General features: G+C 44.7%; 1 protein-coding gene across 2 annotated transcripts in view; it reads right to left on the bottom strand.

The window, feature by feature from the left end:
• UBE2L3 (ubiquitin conjugating enzyme E2 L3) overlaps positions 1-22,954 on the bottom strand; it is a 56,132-nt gene that overhangs the window by 20,813 nt on the left and 12,365 nt on the right. For both annotated transcript variants that reach the window (XM_088019330.1, XM_028094938.2), the window contains exon 2: positions 17,152-17,247. In XM_088019330.1, coding sequence (XP_087875456.1) covers positions 17,152-17,247 — 96 coding nt within the window. The remainder of the gene's footprint in view (positions 1-17,151; positions 17,248-22,954) is intronic.

Genomic DNA, 22,954 nt, shown 5'->3' with positions numbered 1-22,954 from the left:
CTCTTCTGGGGTGCCTGGGTGGCTCAGTTGGTTAACCATCAGACTCTTGATCTCAGCTTAGGTTTGATCTCAAGGTCAGGAGTTCAAGCCCCACAATGGGCTCCATGCCCAGTGTGGAGCCTAAAGAAAGAAATGGACAGCAGCTCTTTCCACCCATGGGTCCTGCCCCTATGGCTTTAATAAAATTACCTTTTTATACGAAAGAAAGAAAAGAAAAGAGAAAGAAAGATGTGACTCCTCTGAGTTGAGATGTGCTATGAGTGCAAAATACCACCTGGATTTCAGAGATCTTGTACAAAAAAAGAACTTAAAATATTTCAGTAACAATTATTGGCATTATGTGTTAAGAAATATTTTTAATACAATGCATTATGTAAACTATTTTATCAAAATGAACTCCAAAATGAAAATTTAAATTTTTAATGGGACTACTAGAAAATTTAAAAGTACAGCTGTGACTCACAGGATATCCCTATCGGACAGCACTATCCACTGTGGGACTTTCCTACCTCAGCCAGTGATAGACAGGGGTGGGGTTGGGGCAGGGGTAAGCCATGTGTCCTGGTTCTGGATAATGACATATGGGGGCCTGTGGGCAGCTTCTGGGATGGGATGGGTGTTTTGTTCTTGGTCACACCAAACTACACATATGATAAAACTACATAAACACACACATATTAAAACTGGAGAAATCGAATATGGTCAGCGGACTGTATTGCCATTAAGTTTCTGGTTATGATACTCTGCTATGGCTATGCAACAGGTGAAAGGTACCGCCGATCTCTATTACTATAATTGCATAAGAATCTCTGATTATCTCAAAATAAACCATTCAAAGAAAGAGAAGAGAAGGGAAGGGAAGAGAAGGTCGTCTTCCTACCCTGGCCACTGTGGGCCCTGCAGCTGACTCCAGGACTTCAGCAGCTGCGTGATGACTGGGCGAAGGCCAGGCTGAATAGAACCAGGAACAGGAGAAGAGGGACAGGCCGAATTTAGGGCCCTGCTCACATCACTGAGCTGCTGGATTAAGCCCAGAGCATGCACCATAGGACTTTCTGTCAGCAGCAGTAACGTTCCCTTTTCGAAGCAAAGCTAAGTTGGGGGTTTCCTTACTTGCAGTCAAAAGGGACCTCACCAGTATGAATGGTGACTGGAGAGAACACAGAAGAGTGTGATTCACTGAGACCAGAGGATGGGGAGTTTCAGAGAAGACTCAGGAGGAAGAGGATGGGTGCCTTAAGTAGAAGAGGTATGCGTGGCTTCCTGAGCAGGAAGAGGTGTGAGGTTCCTGAGAAAACTGGGATGCCTCTCCTTGAAGGTTAACAGGAATTTAACTCAACAATTAGGGTTTTGAGTACCGTAACCACAGTCGAACTTAGAGTCATCTGGTGGAGGGTACTGACCTGCAGCCCACAAGACAAGGGAGCAAAGTTGTTCAAAAGAGGCTGGTATCCAGCCCGGGTGGGGGAGATGTGATGATGAGCCAGGGAGGTGCTGCAAAGAACTTCTGAACTGGAAAAGCCTGCACAGAGACAAAAGTATTTCCAGTTTTTGAAAGGGGGCATTATCAGTGCAACTCATGCCCATCCTCAAAATGATTCTGGAGGGGTTCACCAGAACCTGGTGTGTGTGGACACTGAAAGGAGAGCAGTGTGCCCCAGGAGCCAGCGTGAAGGCCGGAGAAACTGCCGGGTTAGAGAGACTACTTCTTCTCCCACCAGCTGGCATGGGAAACAACAAGGAAGTACAAGGCCTCTCTAGAGGGCCTTCATTTCATTTTAAAAACAATTCTTGAGGCAGCCTTTGATATACAAGGCCTCAGGGATACAAAGATGACTCACAAGTCTGTGGTTCTGAAGCCCAAAAGCAAAGACATCCAGGGCAGCTGACTGGAGCATTAACCACAACATTAGCTGACGTAAACACTTGCTCTGCCCCAGGCCCAGGAGCGCTGTCAACTTATTTAGTCCCCTGCCCGCTGTGAGAGGCAGGCACTTACTAGCTCCATTTTACAAATGAGCAACTGAGGCACAGATAGTCTGAAGGAAGACTTACTGTCACTGTTGGAATGTTTCCGTCTGTGCATGTCTTACCTTCTCAATAAAAGGTAAAACTAGTAGCAGCACCATCACAAGTTCAGGGTGACAATGACGGGACAGGAGTAGCCCAGGAAAGAAAGGAAATCAAGATGGAACGAATTCCTGGGGCACCTGAGCGGCTCAGTCGGTTAAGCATCCGACTCATGGTTTCAGCTCAGGTCGTGATCTCCAGGTCATGAGATCAGGCCCCATGTCGGGCTCCATGCTCAGTGCAGAGTCTGTTTGTCCCTCTCCCTCTGCTCCTCCCCCCATTCTTTCTCTCTCCCTCTCTCTAATAAAATCTTAGGGAAAAAAAAAAGATTAAATGAACTCCCGCCTTAAAGAACAAAGCACTCAAATCACAAAATTAGAAAAGGACGAAGAGCAAACACCAAGGAAACTAGAAGACATCATAACATAAAAGCAAAAATTACCATAAAAGCAAAAATTAGCTACTCACAACACAGGAAAAGAATGAAATTTCTACTTCATAATACATGAAGCCCGCATGACCCTTTTACCCAAATCCACTAGCACAGAGAAAACACAATCCAATCTCACATATGAACACAGAGGCAAAAACACTAAAGACCAGTAAACTTAATACAACGGAATATTTTATTTTTTTTACTCTATTTTAATTTTTTTAAAGCATTTTGAAGATCTATTTATTCATTTTAGAGAAACAGTGTGTGTGCCCAAGCAGGGGAGAGGGGCAGAGGGTGTGCCCAAGCAGGGGGAGAGGGGCAGAGGGAGAAGGAGAGAAGCAGACTCCCTGATAAGCAGAGCCCCACACAGGGCTCAATCCCATGGCCCAAGATCACAACCTGAGCCAAAATCAAGAGCCAACGCTCAAACGACTGAGCCATCCAGGTGCACCTACAATGGAATATTTTAAAAATAGTCCATGATGAAGGAGGGGTTAATCCAGAAAGGGAAGAGAAGTTTAATTAACAGGCCACTTTAACAACCCGTATCATAAAATTTAATTGACAGTAATATGGCCTTTAATGAAATCCACTGATTCCTGTTTTTGTTGTTTTTGTTATTTCCTGATTAAAATTTTAAAATTTAGAGAGCCAACTGGGTGCCTGGGTGGCTCAGTTGGTTAAGCGACTGCCTTTGGCTCAGGTCACGATCCCAGGGTCCTGGGATCAAGTCCCACATCAGGCTCCCAGCTCAGCAGGGAGCCTGCTTCTCCCTCTGACCCTCTCCCCTCTCATGCTGTTTCTCTCTCACTCGCTCTCTAATAAATAAATAAATAAAATCTTTTAAAATAAATAAATAAAATTTAGAGAGCAACATCAGCAAAATGGCAAAGCAAGCAGCTCCAAACTCCCATCCACAGAAACATAAAACAAAACAAAACAAAGAAACAAAAAACCCACACACACAGAAACTGTCAGAACCAACTTTGTATGAACTCTGGAAAACAGTCCAAGGTTTACAGCAACCGAATGAATGCAGAATCAAGAAAAGGGCAACTGAAACTGGCGGGAAAACTTTGTGGCAATTTTTCTCGCTCTTACTCCATCCCTCCCTGGCTGGGCAGCAGACAGTCTTACAGATGGCAGCCTCTAGTTCCAGTGGGGGGCCCTGGTCTCTGGTTCCAGAGGAAGCAGAGCAGATCTCACTTGCGAATTACTGCGTCTCTCTGTGCTAACCTGTCTTAGGGCTACCTGAGGGGCTGACACATAAGGTGCCTGTCTTTGTTTTGCCTAACTCAGAATCCACACAAGGGTGGAAAATCGCTGGCACTGCTCAAAAAAACACTGTAAGGCAAAGAAAAGCCCACAGCTACCTGGGGCAAAGATAATGACTGAGACATACAATAGACTTCCTAAAGCAAAAGAGGAAAAGCCAAGGAGAAACCTGGGGAAATTAGGGCATTCAAATGTGCCCAGGCATACTGGGGAATTGAGAAAGCCATGCATATGCCTAGGACAGGCTACATATTCAGCAAAGTCCTGAGAAGATCTGAAACTTTCACCACTGGCTAACTGTAGCCTCAATGCAAGCAACAAGTAAAGGCTTTGGGAGAATTGCAAATGACCTGGCTACGTGTTAAAGTAGTACCCCAGCATGGAGCCAGTCTGCATGGACTGACAGAGACTCTTTAAAAAAAAATTTTTTTTTTTAAAGCTTTTGACATTCAAGGAAATTTCAGCCCAAACATTGGTAGGACACAAGTGAAGCTTTCAACAATCAAGAACAGCGAACCCCAGGGCGCCTGGCTGGGTAAGCAAATAGAAAATGTGACTGCTGATCTTGGTGTTATGAGTTCAAGCCCTACCTTGGCTGTAGAGATAATTTAAAAAACAAAACAAAAAACTCCCAGCAAATCCTGGGCAAAGGGGAGAATCTGATTCCAATTATAATATTCAAATGTCCAATTTTCAACAACAACAACAACAACAAAAATCACAAAGTATACAAAGAAAAGGAGAGGTGCCTGGCTGGTTAGGTCCATAGAGCATGCGATCCTGGGGTTGAAAATTCAAGCCCCACGTTGGGTTTAGAAATTATGTAAAAAAATAAATAAATAAAATAAAATAAAATCTTTGGCAGGGCGCCTGGGTGGCTCAGTTGGTTAAGCGGCTGCTTTCGGCTTAGGTCATGATCCCAGGGTCCTGGGATCGAGCCCCATGTCGGGCTCCCCACTCAGGGGGAAGCCTGCTTCTCCCACTCCCCCTGCTTGTGTTCCCTCTCTGGCTGTCACTCTGTAAAATAAATAATTTAAAAAAATCTGGGAGAATCATCACTTTTCCTAAAAGAAAGAGAAACGGGAGTCCAACAGGCTAAATGAAAGGACAGTAACTTAAAGCCATATGAAGAAATAAAGAACAATAATAAATTTAACTACACAGAAAAGCATAAAAGCTAGTATTATAGATTAATGTACTTTGGGTTTTTAACTGCTCTTTGTGACAGTAACAATATAAAAGTGGGAGGTAGGGACACCCGGGTGGTTCAGGTCATGATCCCAGGGTGCTGGGATCGAGTCCCACATCGGGCTCCCTGCTCAATGGAGAGCCTGCTTCTCCCTCTGCCTGCCGCTCCCCCTGCTTGTGCTCTCTCTGACAAATAAAGTAAATAAAATCTTTAAAAAAATAAAGAAAAATAAATAAATGAAAATAAATAAAAAATAAACATAAACAAAAAATATATATATGTATAAAGTGGGAGGTAATGGAGATGTATAGGAGTGTTTAAATACTATTGAAATCAAGTTAGTATTATTCAAACCAAGTTGTTTTTTTTTTTTAAAGATTTTATTTATTTGAGAGAGAGAGAATGAGAGACAGCACAAGAGGGAAGAGGTTCAGAGGGAGAAGCAGACTCCCCACTGAGCAGGGAGTCCGATGCGGGACTCGATCCTGGGACTCCAGGATCATGACCTGAGCCGAAGGCAGTCGCTTAACCAACTGAGCCACCCAGGCACCCTCAAACCAAGTTGTTAACAGATTAAGATGTTAACTGTAATCCCCAAGGTAGCCTCTAAGAAAATAACTAGTAAGTATACATAAAAGGAAAGAAGGGAATCAAAATGGTATACTACCAAAAAATCAACTATATATATGGCAGTAATGGAGGAATTTAGGAACCAAATGTAAGACATCCAGAAAACAAAGATATAAATAACAGGGCGCCTGGGTGGCTCAGATGGTTAAGCGTCTGCCTTCGGCTCAGGTCATGATCCCAAGCGTCCTGGGATCGAGTCCCCCATCGGGCTCCCTGCTCAGTGGGGAGCCTTGTTCTCCCTCTGCTTCTCTCTCTCTCATGAATAAATAAATAAAATCTTAAAAAAAAAAATGGGTCAAGGAAAAAAATCACAAGGGAAATTAGAAAATACCTTGAGATGAATGAAAATTAAAGCACAACAGACCAAAACTTAGGAATGCAGTGGAAGTAGTGCTCAGAGGGAAATTTACAGCTGTAAACACCAATAATAATAAAGAAAGATCTAGAATCAAGAACCTAACTGGACACCTTAGGAATGAAGAAAGGAAGAGCAAATGAAACCCAAAGCTAGCAGAAAGTAAATAACAATTACAGAGGAGATAAATGAAACAGAGTGTAGAAAAACAATAGAGATAAATCAATGAAACCAAAAGGTGGTTCTTTGAAAAGATCAACGAAACTGATAAACCTTTGCCTAGGCTGACTAAAGAAAAGAAAGGAGACTCACATTATTCAAATCAGAAATGAAAGTGGAAGCATTACTCCCAATTTTACAGAAATAAACAAGATTGTAAAAGAGCACTGAACAGTTGTGTACACCAACAAATTAGATAACTTAGAGGAGATGGACAAACTCCCAGGAACACTAAATCTACTAAAACTGAATCAAGAAAACAGAAATAAACCTATAATGAGTAAGGAGATTGAACCAGCAATCAAAAACCTCCCAACGCAAGAGTCCTGAATCAGATGGTTTTACTGATGAACTATACCCAATGTTTAAAGAATTAACACTGATCCTTCTAGAACTCTTCCTTTTTTTTTAAAAGATTTTATTTATTTATTGACAGAGAGAGAGGGAGGGCACAAGCAGGCAGAGAGGCAAACAGAGGGTGAGGGAGAAGCAGGCTCCCCGCGGAGCAGGGAGCCCCATGTGGGGCTCGATCCCAGGACCCTGGGATCATGATCCGAGCCGAAGGCAGACGCTTACCGACTGAGCCACCCAGGCGCCCCCTTTTTTTGTTTTTTTAAGATTTTATTTATTTATTTGACAGAGAGAGACACAGCGAGAGAGGGAACACAAGCAGGGAGAGAGGGAGAGGGAAAAGCAGGCTTCCCGCCGAGTAGGGAGCCAGGTGCGGGGCTCAATCCCAGGACCCTGGGATCATGACCTGAGCCGAAGGCAGACGCTTAATGATTGAGCCACCCAGGCACCCCTAGAACTCTTCCAAAGAGGGAATACTTCGTAACTCATTCTATAAGGGCAGCATCACCCTAATACTGAAGCCAAAGACACTATAAGAAAATTACAAAATCCCTTACGAGTTTTGAAAACACTTGCAAAATGAATTCAGAAGCATATTAAAATGATTATACACTACCACCGAGAGGGATTTATTCCAGGAATGCAAGGATGCCTAAATACACAAAAATCAATCAAGGTAATATACCACATTAATAGAATAAAGGAAAAAAACAATCATCTCAAGTGATGCAGAAAAAGCATTTGACAAAAACTTAACACACTTTCATGATAAAAACACTTTATAAACTAGGGAGAGACCACCACAAAAGCTATTTATGAAAAAGCTACAGCCAACATCACACTCAATGGTGAAAGTCTGAACATTTTCCCCCTAAAATCAGGAATAAAACACGGATGCTTGTTTTTGCCACTTCTATTCGACAAAGTGTTGCTGCCTCTAGCCAGGACAATTAGGCAAGAAAAAGAAGTAAAAGATATCCAAATTGGAATGGAAGATATAAAACTACCTCTACTCAGAGAGGACCTGATCTCGTATGTAGAAAACCCTAAAGACCACACACACACAGAACTAATAAATGAGTTCAGCAAAACTGCAAGACACAAGAGCAACACAAAAATATCAGTCGCATTTTCGCATTTCTATACACAATGAATAATCCAAAAAGGGAAATTAACAAGTCCATTCAAAATAACATTGAAAAGAATAAAATACCTAGAAACAAATTTAACCAAGGAGGTTATTATAGACTGAAATGTATTTCCTCCAAATTCATATCCTGAAGCCCCAAATCGCAGTGTGACTATATTTGGGGTAAGCAAGTAATTAAGATTAAATGAGGTCATAAGGTGGAGCCCTGACCCAACAGGATTAATGTACAGTTGTCCCCCTTTATCCACACAGTATACTTTCTAAGCCCCACAGTAGGTATCTGAAACCACAGATAGTACCAAACCCTCTATATACTACATTGTTTCCTATGCATACATACCCATGATAAAGTTTAATTTATAAATTAAGCATAGTAAGAGACTGACAAAAAATAGAACGATTATTAACAATATACTGTAATAAAAGTTATGTGAATGTGGTCTCTCAAAATACATTATGGTACTGTACTCACTCTTCTTATTGTGATGATGTGATCAGATGAAGTAAGGTGAATCACGTAGGCATCGTAATGTAGTGTTAGGCTACTATACTCACCTGAAGATATGTCAGAATGAAGGTAATCTGCTTTGGAAGATCATCAGTAGACTATGGGCAACTGAAACCACAGATTAGGGTGGGGAGGACCTACTGCACTTACAAGAAGCACCAAAGAACTCCTTTGCTCTTCCTCTCCATGTGAGCACAAAGTAGGTAGCCATTTGCAAGACAGGAAAAGGTCCTTGCCAGCAAGTGACCTGGCCAGACCCTGATCTAGGATGTCTAGCTTCTAAAAGTGTGAAAAAATTAATTTCTGTCGTTTAAGCCATCCAGTCTTTGGTGTTTTGTTATGACTGTCTGAGCTAATTAATACAGATGCATAAAACTTACACACTGAAAATGACAAAGCACTGCTGAACGAAATTAAAGACCTAAATATATGAAAAGTCATCCTGGGTTCATGGATTGAAAGACTTAATATTCAGACGACAATACGACCCAAAATGATCTCAAGATTCAATTTCTACCAAAATCCCAAGTGTTATCTTTACAAAATAGAAAAACCCATCCTAAAATTCATATGGGATCTCAAGGAACTCTGAACAGGCAAAACGATCTTATAAAAGAAGAGCAAAGGGGCACCTGACTAGCTCAGCTGGTATGCGACTCTTAATCTTGGGGTTGTGACTTCGAGCCCCACATCGGGGGTAGAGTTTACTTTAAAAAAAAAAAAAAGGGGCGCCTGGGTGGCTCAGTTGGTTAAGCGACTGCCTTCGGCTCAGGTCATGATCCTGGAGTCCCGGGATCGAGTCCCACATCAGGCTCCCTGCTCGGCAGGGAGTCTGCTTCTCCCTCTGACCCTCTTCCCTCTCGTGCTATCTCTCATTCTCTCTCTCTCAAATAAATAAAATCTTAAAAAAAAAAAAAGTATGGTGTGCCTGGGTGGCTCAGTTGTTAAGCGTCTGCCTTTGGTTCAGGTCATGATCCTGCGGTCCTGGGATCGAACCTTGTGTCAGGCTCCGTGCTCAGCCGGGAGCCTGCTTCTCCCTCTGCTGCTCCCCCTGCTTGTGCTCTCTCTCTCTCAAATAAATAAAATCTTTACCCAAAGGAAAAAAAAAAGCAGACCAAAGTTGGAGGACTCACACTTCTGACTTCAAAACTTACTACAAAGCTACAGTAACCAAAACAGTGTGGCTGGCAAAAAGACAGACACACGGACCAAAAGAATAGAACTGAGAGTCCAGAAGTAAACCCCCACATATATGCTCAGCTGATTTTTGACAAAGATGCCAAGATCAAGAGCAGTCTCTCTAACAAATGGTACTGGGAAAACTGGATATCCAAGCGCAAAATAAGGAAGGTGGACCTTTACCTTACACCATATATAAAAATTAACTTAAAATGGATCAAAGAAATAAATTTAAGAGCTAAAACTATAAACATTCTTAGAAGAAAACGGGGGAGAGGGGGCCTGGCTGGCTCAGTGGGCAGAGCACAAGGCTCTTGCTCTCAGGGTCGTGAGTCCAAGCCCCACACTGGGTGTGGAGCTTACTTAAAAAAACAAAACAGGGGCACCTGGGTGGCTCAGTCATTAAGCATCTGTGTTCAGCTCAGGTCATGATCCCAGAACCCTGGGATCAAGCCCCGCATCAGGCTCCCTGCTCCAGCGGGGAAGCCTGCTTCTCCCTCTCTCACTCCCCCTGCTTGTCTCTCTCTCTGTCAAATAAGTAAATAAAATTAAAAAAAAAAAAAAAAAAAAAAAGGAAGGGGAAGACCTGTATGACTTGGATTTGGCAATGGTTTCTTAAGTATGATACTGAAAGCACGCAACAAAAGAAAAAACAGATAAAACGTACTTCATTAAAATTAAAAACTTTTGTGCATCAAAGAGCACTATCCAACTAATGTAACATTGTGTGTCAACTATTCATGAATTAAAAAAAAAGACACTACCAAAAGTGTGAAAGCCCACAGAATGGGAGAAAATATTTGCACATCATATATCTGATAAAGGTTTAATATCTATAACATATAAAGGACTCCTACAACTCAAAGACAAGGAAAAGAGAACACAAACACCCAACTAAAAATGTTTATAGCTGCTTTATTCATAATTGCTAAATTTGGAAGCAAACAAGATGCTCTTTAGTAGGTGAACAGATAAATAAACTGGTATATCCAGACAATAGAATATTATTCAATGCTAAAAAGAAAGCACTATCAAGCCATGAAAAGACATGGAGGAAACTTAACTGTGTATTATTATAACTGAAAGAAGCCAGTCTGAAAAAGACTATACATACTGTGTGATTCCAATCAAATGACATTCTAGAAAAGGCAAAATTATGAAGATAGTAAAAAGATTAGTGGTTGCTGTGGGTGGGCATAGGGCAAGGGATAAGGGGAGAGGGGCAGGGAAGAATGAAAAAGCAGAATACAGAGGATTTTAGGGCAGTGAAAATAGTCCGTATGATACTATGATAATGGCTATGTGCCATTATACATTTTTCCATACTCACAGAATATACAACACCAACAATGAATCCTAATGGGTTTAGGTGATTATGATGTGTCTATGTAGGTTCATCAATCGTAACAAATATACCACTCTGACAGGGAATGTCCATAATAGGGGAGGTTAGGCATGTGTGGGGCCAGGAGGTATGTAAGAAATCTCTATCCCTTTCTCTTAATGTTACTGTGAACCTAAAACTCTTTTAAAAAACTTAAGTCTTGGGGGACCTGGGTGGCTCAAGTTAAGTGTCTGACTCTTGATCTCAGCTCAGGTCTTGATCTCAGGGTCAATCCCCCTGCTAGGCTCCACACTGGGCATAGAGCCTACTTTAAAAAAAAAAGGAAAAAAGAAAGAAAACAAAAGAGGGCAAAGACCTTGCTTGAATTAACATTTCACCAAAGAACTATACAAATGGCCAACAAGCACATGAAAAGATAATCAACATACATAGTCATGAGGAGAAAAAAAAAAATCAAAACCACATGAGATACCACTTCACATCTACTGGAATGGCTATAACTTTTTTTTTTTAATAGTTATTCATTTTCTTTTTTTAAAGATTTTATTTATTTGACAGAGAGAGACACAGCAAGAGAGGGAACACAAGCAGGGGAAGTGGGAGAGGGAGAAGCAGGCTTCCCGTGGAGCATGGAGCCCGATGCGGGGCTTGATCCCAGGACCCCGGGACCATGACCTGAGCTGAAGGCAGACGCCTAACGACTGAGCCACCCAGGCGCCCCTGGCTATAACTTTTTTAAAAAGTAAAATAACAGGGCGCCTGGGTGGCTCAGTTGGTTGAGCGACTGCCTTCGGCTCAGGTCATGATCCTGGGGTCCCGGGATCGAGTCCCGCGTCGGGCTCCCTGCTCAGCTGGGGGTCTGCTTCTCCCTCTGACCCTCTTCCCTCTTGTGCTCTCTGTCTCTCACTCTCTCTCTCAAATAAATAAATTAAAAAAAAAATCTAAAAAAAAAAAAGTAAAATAACAAATGTTGGTGAGGATGCAGGAAAATTGGAACGCTTGTGCACAGGCCAGCCACTGTGAAAATCAGTTTGGCGGTTCCTCAAAAAGTTTAAAAACATGGCATTACCCTATGATCCAGCAATTCTACTCTTACATATACACCCAAAAGAATTGAAAACAGGGACTCAAGCAGTCATTTGTATGCCAATGTTCACAATAGCCAAAAGGTAGAAACCACCCTAGTTTCTTCTGTTTTACCCTAGTTTCCATCAACAGATGAATGGATAAACAAAATGTGGTATAAAAACAAAGTGGAACATTATTCATCCATAAAAAAGGAATGCTGTTCTGGTTCGTGGTACCATGTAGATGACCCTGAAAAAATTATGCTAAGTGAAATAAGCCAGATCAAAAGGACAAATATTATATGATTTATATGAAATACCTACAATAGGTAAATTCATAAAGACAGTAGTTTAGAGGTTCCCAGGGGTTGGGAGGCCACGGGGAGTAGGGTGTTATTACTGAATAGATACAGAGTTTCTCTGAGTGATGAAAAATTTTGGAAATAGACAGTGGTGGTTGCACATTTTGAACATGTCACTGAATTGTATACTTACAAATGGCAAACTTTATGTTAAGTGTATTTTACCACAATAAAAACAATGAAGCAAAAAAATTTTTAAATTTTAAGAGAAACTTTCAAGTTAAGAATTCTTGAATAGGGGCGGCACCTGGGTGGCTCAGTTGTTAAGTATCTGCCTTTGGCTCAGGTATTGATCCCAGCGTGTTGGGATCGAGCCCCACATCGGGCTCCCCGCTCCCTAGGAAGCCTGCTTCTAATGTCTCTGCCAAATAAATAAAAAATCTTAAAAAAAAAAAAAAAGAATTCTTGAATAAACAAAAGAAAGAAAATAGTAAGCTGAAAAATATTTTTCCTAAACACAAAGGACTAATATACAGAATTCCTACAACTCAACAAAGCAGCATACTAAAACTCCGATAGATTATGGAAATATAAACAGTCAATAAATTAATAACAAAACCTTCAACTACAATAACAAAATTAGAAATGCACATTACTATGATCTGAATGTTTGTGTAGCCCCAAAAGTCATACACTGAAAACTTGATGCCTAGGGTGATGGGTGTTAAGAGGGAAGCGGATTAGATCATTAGGGAAGAGCCCTCATGAATAGGATTAGTACCTTATAACAGGCCCTAGAGAGCTAACTTGCTCCTTCTGCCACGTGGAGGATACAGGGGAAGTGTGTGACCAAGAACAAGGCCCTCCCCAGACTGGCACTCTGATCTTGACTTCCAGCTCCCAGAACTGTGAGAAATTTCTACTGTTATAAACCAACGAGTATCTGGTATCTTGTTCTATAACAGCCTGAATGGGACTAAGACACAAATTCAATCTAGTACTTTTGCACCTACCACACTGGCAACAATGATTTCTTTCTGCATGCTTGTTTCATAGGCTCTACTGCCAAATAGTTTTGCAGCAAGCCCCACAAAGCCTTTAATAGTAAGAATGAGACCAAGCGGGTGCCTGGGTGGCTCAGTTGGTTAAGCGACTGCCTTCGGCTCAGGTCATGATCCTGGAGTCCCAAGATCGAGTCCCGCATCGGGCTCCCTGCTCAGCAGGGAGTCTGCTTCTCCCTCTGATCCTCTTCCCTCTCGTGCTCTATCTCATTCTCTCTCTCAAATAAATAAATAAAATCTTTAAAAAAAAAAAAAAGAGTGAGACCAAGCATTCACATACATGCACTTACTGAACTTTGACAACAACCAGAAACATGAGTACTCCTTTTAGATGTGAGGATACTGGGACAAACTGCTTAACTTGCTAGAGATCCCCAAACCAGTCAGGGGCAGGGCTAGGGTTCTCACATGGGGCAATCAGACCCCACATCCTGGGGGCTTTAATAACACCCAGCAACCTCCATGAAGGACAAGGACATGCACAGGCAATGGTTAAGACAGTGCCCTTAAGAGTATAAACTGGCACAACCTTTCTGGGAAATAATTTGACAATACACAGGCTTACAGATATATTTAATATAATCCTCTTCCTCCTGGTCAGACTACAATATCTTAATATCAAACATAAAATACGGGCACCTGGCTGGCTCAGTCAGCAGAGTATGTGACTCTTGATCTCAGGGTTATGAGTTTGAGTCCCATGTTGGGTATGAAGGTTACTTTAAAAAACTAAAATCTTAGGGGTGCCTGGGTGGCTCAGTTGGTTAAGTGACTGGCTTCGGCTCAGGTCATGATCCCAGGGTCCTGGGATTGAGCCCCGCATCAGGCTCCCTGCTCGGCCGGAAGCCTGCTTCTCCCTCTCCCACTCCCCCTGCTTGTGTTCCCTCTCACGCTGTCTGTGTCTGTCTCTCTCTGTCAATTAAATAAAATCTTTAAAAAAAAATCAAACCTAAAATAAAGATGCTAAGATTTTCACATACAGATGTTCATGGATAAATTATCTTAAAAATGGAAAAACAATCCAAAATTAAGGTATGATTGCATAAATAACACAAATATTATGGGATATTGTACAGTTATCAAGTTATGTTCACAAGGAGTTCGAGGTAAATGACTAAATGATGAAAATATGTGATAATTATGAAACTATCAATAGTCCATTAAAAATTGCAGTAAAAAGACTAGGAGGAATATGCTAATGGTTAAGAGTGAACATGTTCATTGGGTAAGAAATTTGAGAAGGCTCACCACCATGCCTCCAGTTCCTGAACAGCAGGTGCCCAAAAACTTACTGAATTTCTTCATGATAGGATTACGAGATCATTTTCTTCCTTAGCTATCACCTCTGAATTTCAAATGAAAAAAAAATTATATAAAAACAAACATTTAAAGGGAATAAGCCTGAAGTGCCATGGTAACAGTGAAATGTCTCGAGGAAGCACCACATCTGGTTCACTCCCATCTTCCCTCTCTGGGGGGTCTGGGTCTGCCCCTTCTCTGAGCTACAACTAGGTCGTCTTTACTAAGCTGCTCCCTGAGGACCAGTACCAGGTGGTCAAGGCATGCGTCTGGACTACTATGCCTTTACTCTCAGGCCCTGCTTTCACCCCAGCTGGGTGGACCCTCAACTCAAGTATGCTGCATTCTACCAGACAGTCTCCACCTTGGACTTATGAAACCATAGCCCATTCCACAGGCTCCACCAACAGGACATCAGAGGGAGGCCTTGGGGCATGCTCTGGGCAGAGCCTGATGACAGCCACCTACCCCTGGAGCCGGCCTGCACTCTCAGGCCACTGAGATCACAGGGTAGACTGCCCAAATCTGACTGCTCAAAACCGTCCCACTCATTCTTTTTTTTTTTTTTTTAAGATTTTATTTATTTATTTGAGAGAGAGAGAATGAGAGATAGAGAGCACGAGAGGGAAGAGGGTCAGAGGGAGAAGTAGGCTTCCCGCTGAGCAGGGAGCCCGATGTGGGACTCGATCCCGGGACTCCAGGATCATGACCTGAGCCGAAGGCAGTCGCTTAACCAACTGAGCCACCCAGGCGCCCCTCTTTTTTTTTTTTTTTAAGATTTTATTTATTTATTTGACAGAGAGAGAGACAGCAAAAGAGGGAACACAAACAGGGGGAGTGGGAGAGGAAGGAGGCTTCCCGCAGAGCAGGGCCTGATGCGGGGCTTGATCCCAGGACCCTGGAATCATGACCTGAGCCGAAGGCAGACGCTTAATGACTGAGCCACCCAGGCACCCCAGTCATCCCACTCATTCTTACCATTTTTCAAAAGATCCATGGATTAACTCTTCTTCTATCAGTAGGATACAAAAATCTCAATTAGAAAAGGGACAGGTCAGATGGTCCTGGCCATCCTTCCACTTGGCACCTAACAATTCCCTACAGCAGGTAAGCCGTGCGGTCACCGGCTAAACCTTCCTAAGCCAGGGGCTCCTCTACCATCTACACACTGTGCCCTAAGTCCCACCATCTCCAAGCCTGGAGAAATCTCAAGGACTCACCCTCAAAACCAGACTGGATGCTCCCACATTTAAAATTTCTGAGTGTGTACTGAAACACTACAAAAGCATATCTTTCCTTCGTTATTCAAATGATCACGAAAATAAAGCATGAATCCAATAGCTGCTGTTCAAGTTGCAAGGACTTTTAAAACCGGCAATGAGAAGAAAACATCTACAGCAAGCATGTTCCGTGTTCCGCTTTGGTTAAAGTAGCCAATCTGCCCATAAGGAAAGATTCTGCACAACAATGTAGGGCAGGGACAGGCACAGGAAAAGGGCCTGAGGCTCATGGGGAAAGTGGGGATGAAAAGAGGAGGCAGTGGAGACAGAAGAACAGAAAGGAAGGGAGCACTCCAGATGAAGTCTTGGTCGGGAGCTGGGGAGACTGGAAGGCACATGGCATCCAAGTGAGGCCACCTCATGGACAAATGGTGTGGTTCTGGGGAGAGGGCAGGAATAGAGGCAAGGACAGGACTCCATGTACAGCAATAATCTAGTCATCTATGATGCTGGAAGAAGCAGGGGCCCCAAGAAACAGCACGAGAGAAAGGCAGGGGACTAAACAAGGTCCGTGTCTAAGAGCTCAGAGGAAGCAGCAGCAGGACAGCAGTGAGTGGCACAAGGTCACAGAACCAGGGGCTGCATAGGCTCCAAAGGCTCGAGAGGCAAGTGGGCTCTAGGGCTGCTGAGCCTGAGGCGTGAGAACAGAGGGGAGCCCACGTGCTCAGTGTGAGGTGGTGCCAGGAGGGTGGGAGAAACTGGGATTGCAAACTGGAGTTAGTACAGGACGAGGCTCTCAAGGGGTGAGGAGATGAAAGGATGGAGAAAGAGCAGACACTAAATCAAGAGGACAGGAAGGCCATTGTTAGGAGCAAGCCTGAGCCCATCTGAAGGCAGACGTCTGTGAGGCAGAGGGAGAAGGAGCTGTGGGGGTCAGAAAGTAGAGGCAGAAGCCCCAAACAAGACAATGGGTGAGGGGACCGGGTAGGCCATTAGGCAAAGGGATTTGAAACCAACGGAAGGCACATACTGGAGGGTACCAGGAATAAAGCCTGGAATGCAAGTGTCCAGAGGGTTAGACACACAGATGCAAAACCAGGCAGGGAAGCAAAGAAAAGATCTAGATGGGAACGGCTGCCATCTCCCAAGAGAGGTCAGAGAAGGCAGCCCCGTCTGGACAAACGGGGCCAGGCACAGAGAAGCCAGGGAAGACAGGGGCACAAAAACATGCTCCTTTCCCCTGGCAATAACCACAGACATGGAAAGCTCGGGGGGGGGCCCCCCCCAGAATGTTACAAAACCAGTGCAAAGACAGGATTCTACTCACGCACCTGAGGCTAAGGTCCCTGCCTCGTTATATCCTAGAGTGACAGCCCGCTTCTGTGATCTACTGGCTGCCTCACCTAAGAGCCTACTTGGGAGCAGAGAGGTAAGCCCAACACGCACATCACCTTGAAGAATAATCTGGTAAGAAGTGGAAGTGTTCAATACTCACAGGAACAATAAGCCCTTGCCAAGTCAATAAATTAGCTTCATCAACCTGGATGTTACGGAAGTTTTTCATTCCACATTTGCGGATTTCTTCAAGCTCCTGTTGATTAACAAAGCATAAAGGGGTGTCAAACAGGGGAAAGCACCACACATTAAGATCCCTCCTGACTCCCTCAAATTAAACTGAGTGCCAACACTACTGATGACCAAATTTCAGAGTGTGGACTAGTCTGCACCCGGTCTGGTTAAGAGGCCTGGAGCCACAATGTCCCCTCAAACCCATGCCCCAGACCTAGACAGGCCCCCACCTCAGTGACCCCACGGAACTTAGTGGGATAGATAACTGCCTTCTGCAGACATATCGCCTCCTCTTGGGGCTGGTCACCAGACCTCTGCTTGAACACCCTCAGACCCCTCCACAGGGCAGCCATGCAGCAGGGGTGCAAGAAAGGTGCTACAGACCTGACTCCTTCCAACCAAGATTTATTAAGCTATGAGTCAGATGCCGAGGACTAGGAGCAAACACATACCCTCCAGGTTTTCTACCCAGTGCATAAGTGTGATTTCAGATCTCCGACTCAGCATGGACACTCGGCAAAGAGAACAACTATCCAGACTGGGATGGGGAGGGGGACAGGAGCCTTTCACTGGCCCTCCGTTTCCTCGGCTTCAAAACAGTAGTTAAGACCCAGAGCTGAACACAATGAAGGGGAAACCCTGTTGTATGCAAGAGAACCCTTTGCAAACGAGGGATTATTATACAAACTGTCCATGCAGCAAATGCCACTTCGTCCAGAAAGCATGACCACGGGGACTAACCACTTCAGGGCCCTGCCTGAGAGGTCTTTAGTCTACAATTGTCTGTCACTTGTTTTTCAACTGTGCACCACTGCTTATGCAACAACTCCAGTCAACATCCAGCAAACATTATGACCCAAGACCCAATGTGGGCCGGCCTGCTCACATTCCCAACATTCCTCCATTCTCAGACCCCTGCAGTGACACAACCCCTCCAAAGTCCCAACCTGGCCTCTTGTCCTTGGTACACAAGCCTCCTCTGCATCTCTTGGGTACCTTCTTCTGCATCCCTAGAGCACCACCCAGCTAAGGAGGCAGGACAGCTTCCTCAATGGCCCTGGCTTCCTCCTTGTTGGTCTAGCCCATGCACCCTTTTGCAACTGAGAAGCCCCTCCTTGTGTGGTGTGGCTCACAATGGCACAGAGGCTCCGAATCAGCCTCTCCATAAAGCCCAAAAGATCCTCTGCACCCCACATTCCCATCACACAGGCAACAGTTCACAAGGTCCCCTGGGGAAACAATTCCAGAGGAAGTAGGAACTGAGCCAGTGTTATAGGTTCTAAGTAGGAGGATGTATGTGTGCTCGGCATGGTGCAGGCTGAGAAGGACAGTGTCTCAAATGAACAGACAGTTGGGACATGCTGGTGCTTCATGGCAGGCGACACACCCGACCAAGTTTCTTCCCACAGAGTGCTGCTGCTTGTCAAGCCTAGCTGCCCACCACAACCATCTGGGCTTAGGCCCCAGCCCTGGAAATTCTGGTCCAGCAACTGTGGGGTGGAGTCTGAAATGTGGATTTTTAACAAGCTACGCAGTGAGAAGAGAGACCCACTGCCACTGAGAGAAGAGCTCCATTTCTAAGCAATGCTCAGCTTCCATAAGGAAGCTAGTTGCAGTGGTTGTGGCCCCTGCAGTGGCGAAGGTGTGGTCTGGCCCCTCCTCCTGAGCCTGCAGGAAGGACAGTACGGAACCTAAGAGACCACTCAACCTGCTAACTGCCATCTGGTCCTCCTGCTAATGATCAGGACTCATCAGAAACGCTCCCCTGGGGACAATGAAACCTTCAGGAGGGGTAATAAATAAATCTCACTCTACCACTCTGCCCCACTCCCCAAACAGCATATAAGTTCCATGAGGACAAGCTTGAGGGCAGGGATCTAAAAGGCCCAGGAGCTCATGGTCATGTTCAAACACTTGCTTAATTATCAGGATAGTGAAGGGAAAGGAAGCTGGGGATTGGGGAGGGAAAAAAGGCTCTGGGATGGGAAAGGCTCTCCATGTATTTGTTTTTATGGTCCCTGGTACAAGATACTAGAGTAAGATTTCCAGCTAGAGACAAATCCTACCAAGCTATCAGAAATGTTTTAAACCAAGTATAGGCAGGAAAACAATTCCAGACAGAACTTTGAAACTGGACAACCAATGAGATTATATTCAATTTTCATGGAAGGAAATTAGTTTTAAAATAATCTGTACATATACTCTATAGCTTCAGAAATCCACATACTAACAATAGGAAGTATCAGTAATAAACCCAAGAAGGTAAATTTCAAAAGAATTACAAAAATATGGCAAGATGAGACTCAACTGTAAGATGGCAGTGAAAACCTGCACCTTACTCAAGAAGGGAGGAAGGAGTGGGCACTGTGGGCAGGGGTGCAGAGAGGGCACCTACTGGTGCTCTGATATCAAGAGATATATGAACACTGGGGCCCTCAGCTGGCTCAGTCGGTACTCAACTCAATCTCAGGGTCATGAATTCAAACCCCACACTGGGCATGGAGCCTACTTAAAAAAAGAGAAAGAGAGAGAAAAAGATACATGCACAAAGATAAAAACCTTACTGAGGGAGAGGATGCCATCCCTCCTACCCCCTGCCAGAGAGGAAGGGTGACACTAATGTTGGCAGAACTGGGAGACTCAAGGACTCCAAAGCTTGGTTATCAATTGCTGGTGATCAGATAAACTCTCAATTTACCTTGCTGTCAAGTTAAGCTCACCAAAGAGCGGAAGAGGCAACCTCCTTTGCATAATTCTAACCAACAAGGAAGAAGTGATTATAAGGCAGAAGTGAGAGAAACCAAGACAAACAAGCAAGCAAGCAAGCCCTATAATCTCCAGGGAATGTTGGGCAGTCCTAGGAGAGCCTTTCTCAACAGGGTGGCGCCGGCATCCAGGCAGGACTCTGCACTTGAGCATCCTGAGCCCTGCCCATTACATGCCAAGCATTTTGACACCACCCCACCCTGATTTCCCAACATCCTCTAGAGCCCCAGCTGCTGAGAACCCCTGACACCATCAGTGGCCCGGATGCTAAAAGTCCTGCATTGCACAAGGAGGTCCTCCAGTCAAGAACTGTTAGGCCCCAAATGCCAATCACACCTTCACCAAGAACAACTTGAAGAAGATGGATTCAAGTCATTCAGAGAAAAAAGACAGATTGATATGAAGGTCTGAGACTCGAAAAGGCAAGATGACTTGAGAGGCTTGACAAATCCTCAAGCAAAAGTGCACCCCTATAACTGAGAATGACCGTGAGAAGGAAGAACTGGAGAAGGAATTTAAAGAAACCAATGTAAATTCAGAATATAAATTCAAGAGGGTATTATTAGAAATGATGGAAAAAAAGGGACTTGACAAAGGAAAACTGAGAGTGGCCCAGCTCTAGAACAGAATTAGGAAGACCAAAGCCTCTAAGAATGACAGGAGCTTACAAAATATGCCCACAAAGGTTTGTTTCAGTTCTGCAAGAAGCTATCCTGGGTCAGCTGCTCCAGGCTGATGGCGCCATACTGACAAACCAAAAGAAGAGCACAAGGGAAAGCAGAACCAGCCAACTAGCTCATTCCTTCTCCCGGCAGGGGAGAGCAGACTTCCCAGCCAGGGCAAGTGGTGAAGGAGAAAGACAAAAATGCTTCTCAAAATGAGGTCTATTTCGGAACCCAGAGGTGGATCTCAGGGTATTGAGGGAACCCAAAAGAGCGTGAGTGTGCTGCCCAGCTCTTCAAAGGGGAAAAGCCCACTGCCTAGACTCCTGCCCAGAGACCCTAATGCCCATGCCAGGCCAGAGTGCAGCAAGCTCCAGAAACAGATCACTGCCTAACAGCCCCGAGGGACTAACAGGAGACAGCCCTGACCCCAGCAGGGTTGGACTACTCCTGCATGGAAGCTTCAGCTCATCCCTGAGAGGACAGCAGGAGACAGCTATACACAGTGGGCTCTCTGTCACACAACTACAATGTATGCATCTGAGTTTGGGCAAAGTACTTAACAAGGTCTTTTTTTTTTTTTTTGGAGATCTATGATGGGTCCTGGAAAGGCAACCATTCAAAATCTCCCCAGACAGGGGCGCCTGGGTGGCTCAGTCAGTTAAGCGTCTGCCTTCGGCTCGGGTCATGGTCCCGGGGTCCTGGGATCGAGCCCCACATCGGGCTTCCTGCTCAGCAGGAAGCCTGCTTCTCCCTCTCCCACTCCCCCTGCTTGTGTTCCCTCTCACTGTGTCTCTGTCAAATAAATAAATAAATAAATTTTTAAAAAAATCTCCCCAGACAACCCTCACACAGGACCTGAGAACCCTTCAGGAGCCAGTAATTCGTAACTAGCTTGTGACCATGGTCCGCTCTTTAAGAAATCCAGACAGATGTACAGAGGAAGAATCAGCTGTGAAAGCCAGAGCTGCTTCAGATGTCAAATCAACGCTATGGACAGCAAGTCACAAGGTCGGGGTGCTTATACAGCTTAAAAAAGCATATTCGAGGGTGTCTGGGTGGCTCAGTTGGTTAAGCAACTGCCTTCGGCTCAGGTTATGATCCTGGAGTCCCGGGATTGAGTCCCGCCATCAGGCTCCCTGCTCAGCAGGGAGTCTGCTTCTCCCTATGACCCTACCCCCTCTTGTGCTCTCTCTCTCTCAAATAAATACAATTTAAAATAAATAAATAAAAAAGCATATTCGACAGCATCCTGTAATTTCATATTTGTTGAATGGAAAAGAGCACACTGTACCCCTAAAGGAACCACAGAAAGTAAAGCTGAGTGCCATCTTATTGGCTGTTGAGATGAGGTTAGAAAAGCAGAGAAACCCTATTCTAGGAACCTGGAGGTCAGAGCAAGGGAGGCCCAGCAAGCAACAGGAGAGGGTAATCGGTGCATGGAAGAGAGGCTGTCAGGCCTTGAAGGATGGGGAAAAACCAAACCACTGCAGAGAAGAGAACAGGTGTGTCCGTGTGTTAGAAACGTATGCAGAGCCGTGGAAGGAAGAAATCACCGGGTGTGTTTGGGAAGCAGCTGGGAGCCAAATCTGGCTGGAGTGTTAACTAATGTTGGGGGACTCTCAATCAGAGAGTGCACCCAAAGGCCCCAGGGGAGTTATTCAACACTCATATGCAGAGAGGAAGGGCAGAGAGAGAGGGCGGAGGGAGAAAGCCTGAATCGTGCCTAGGCCTCCTTCTAGACCGGTAGAATCAGAATCTCCAGAGCAAGGCTGGGCACCTGTGCCAGGGGATCCCCCAGTGACAGTGAGGCGCACCCCTGCTTAAGAACCACCATGCACGGGCGCCTGGGTGGCTCAGATGGTTAAGCGTCTGCCTTCGGCTCAGGTCATGACCCCAGGGTCCTGGGATTGAGTTCAGCATCGGGCTCCCTCCTAGGCGGGGAGCCTGCTTCTGTCTCTCCCTCTGCCTCTCTATGACTCTCATGAATAAATAAACAAAACAGTAAAAAAAAAAGGGGGGGGGGCGCCTGGGTGGCTCAGTCAGTTAAGCGACTGCCTTCGGCTCAGGTCATGGTCCTGGAGTCCCGGGATCGAGTCCCGCATCGGGCTCCCTGCTCAGCAGGGAGTCTGCTTCTCCCTCTGACCCTCTTCCCTCTCGTGCTATCTCTCTCTCTCTCTCTCAAATAAATAAAATCTTAAAAAAAAAAAAGGAACCACCATGCACGGGACACCTGGATGTCTCTGTTGGTTAAGCGTCTGCCTTTGGCTCAGGTCATGATCCCAGGGTCCTGGAAGAGTC

This window comes from Eumetopias jubatus, unplaced genomic scaffold, assembly GCF_037043125.1.
Source record: "Eumetopias jubatus isolate StellerSeaLion01/CBP00866 unplaced genomic scaffold, mEumJub1_p1.0 scaffold_16, whole genome shotgun sequence".
In the NCBI taxonomy this organism is placed as follows: Eukaryota; Metazoa; Chordata; class Mammalia; order Carnivora; family Otariidae; genus Eumetopias; species Eumetopias jubatus.
The sequence above is the reverse complement of the archived record's forward strand: the minus strand, read 5'-3'. Positions and strand labels throughout refer to the sequence as shown.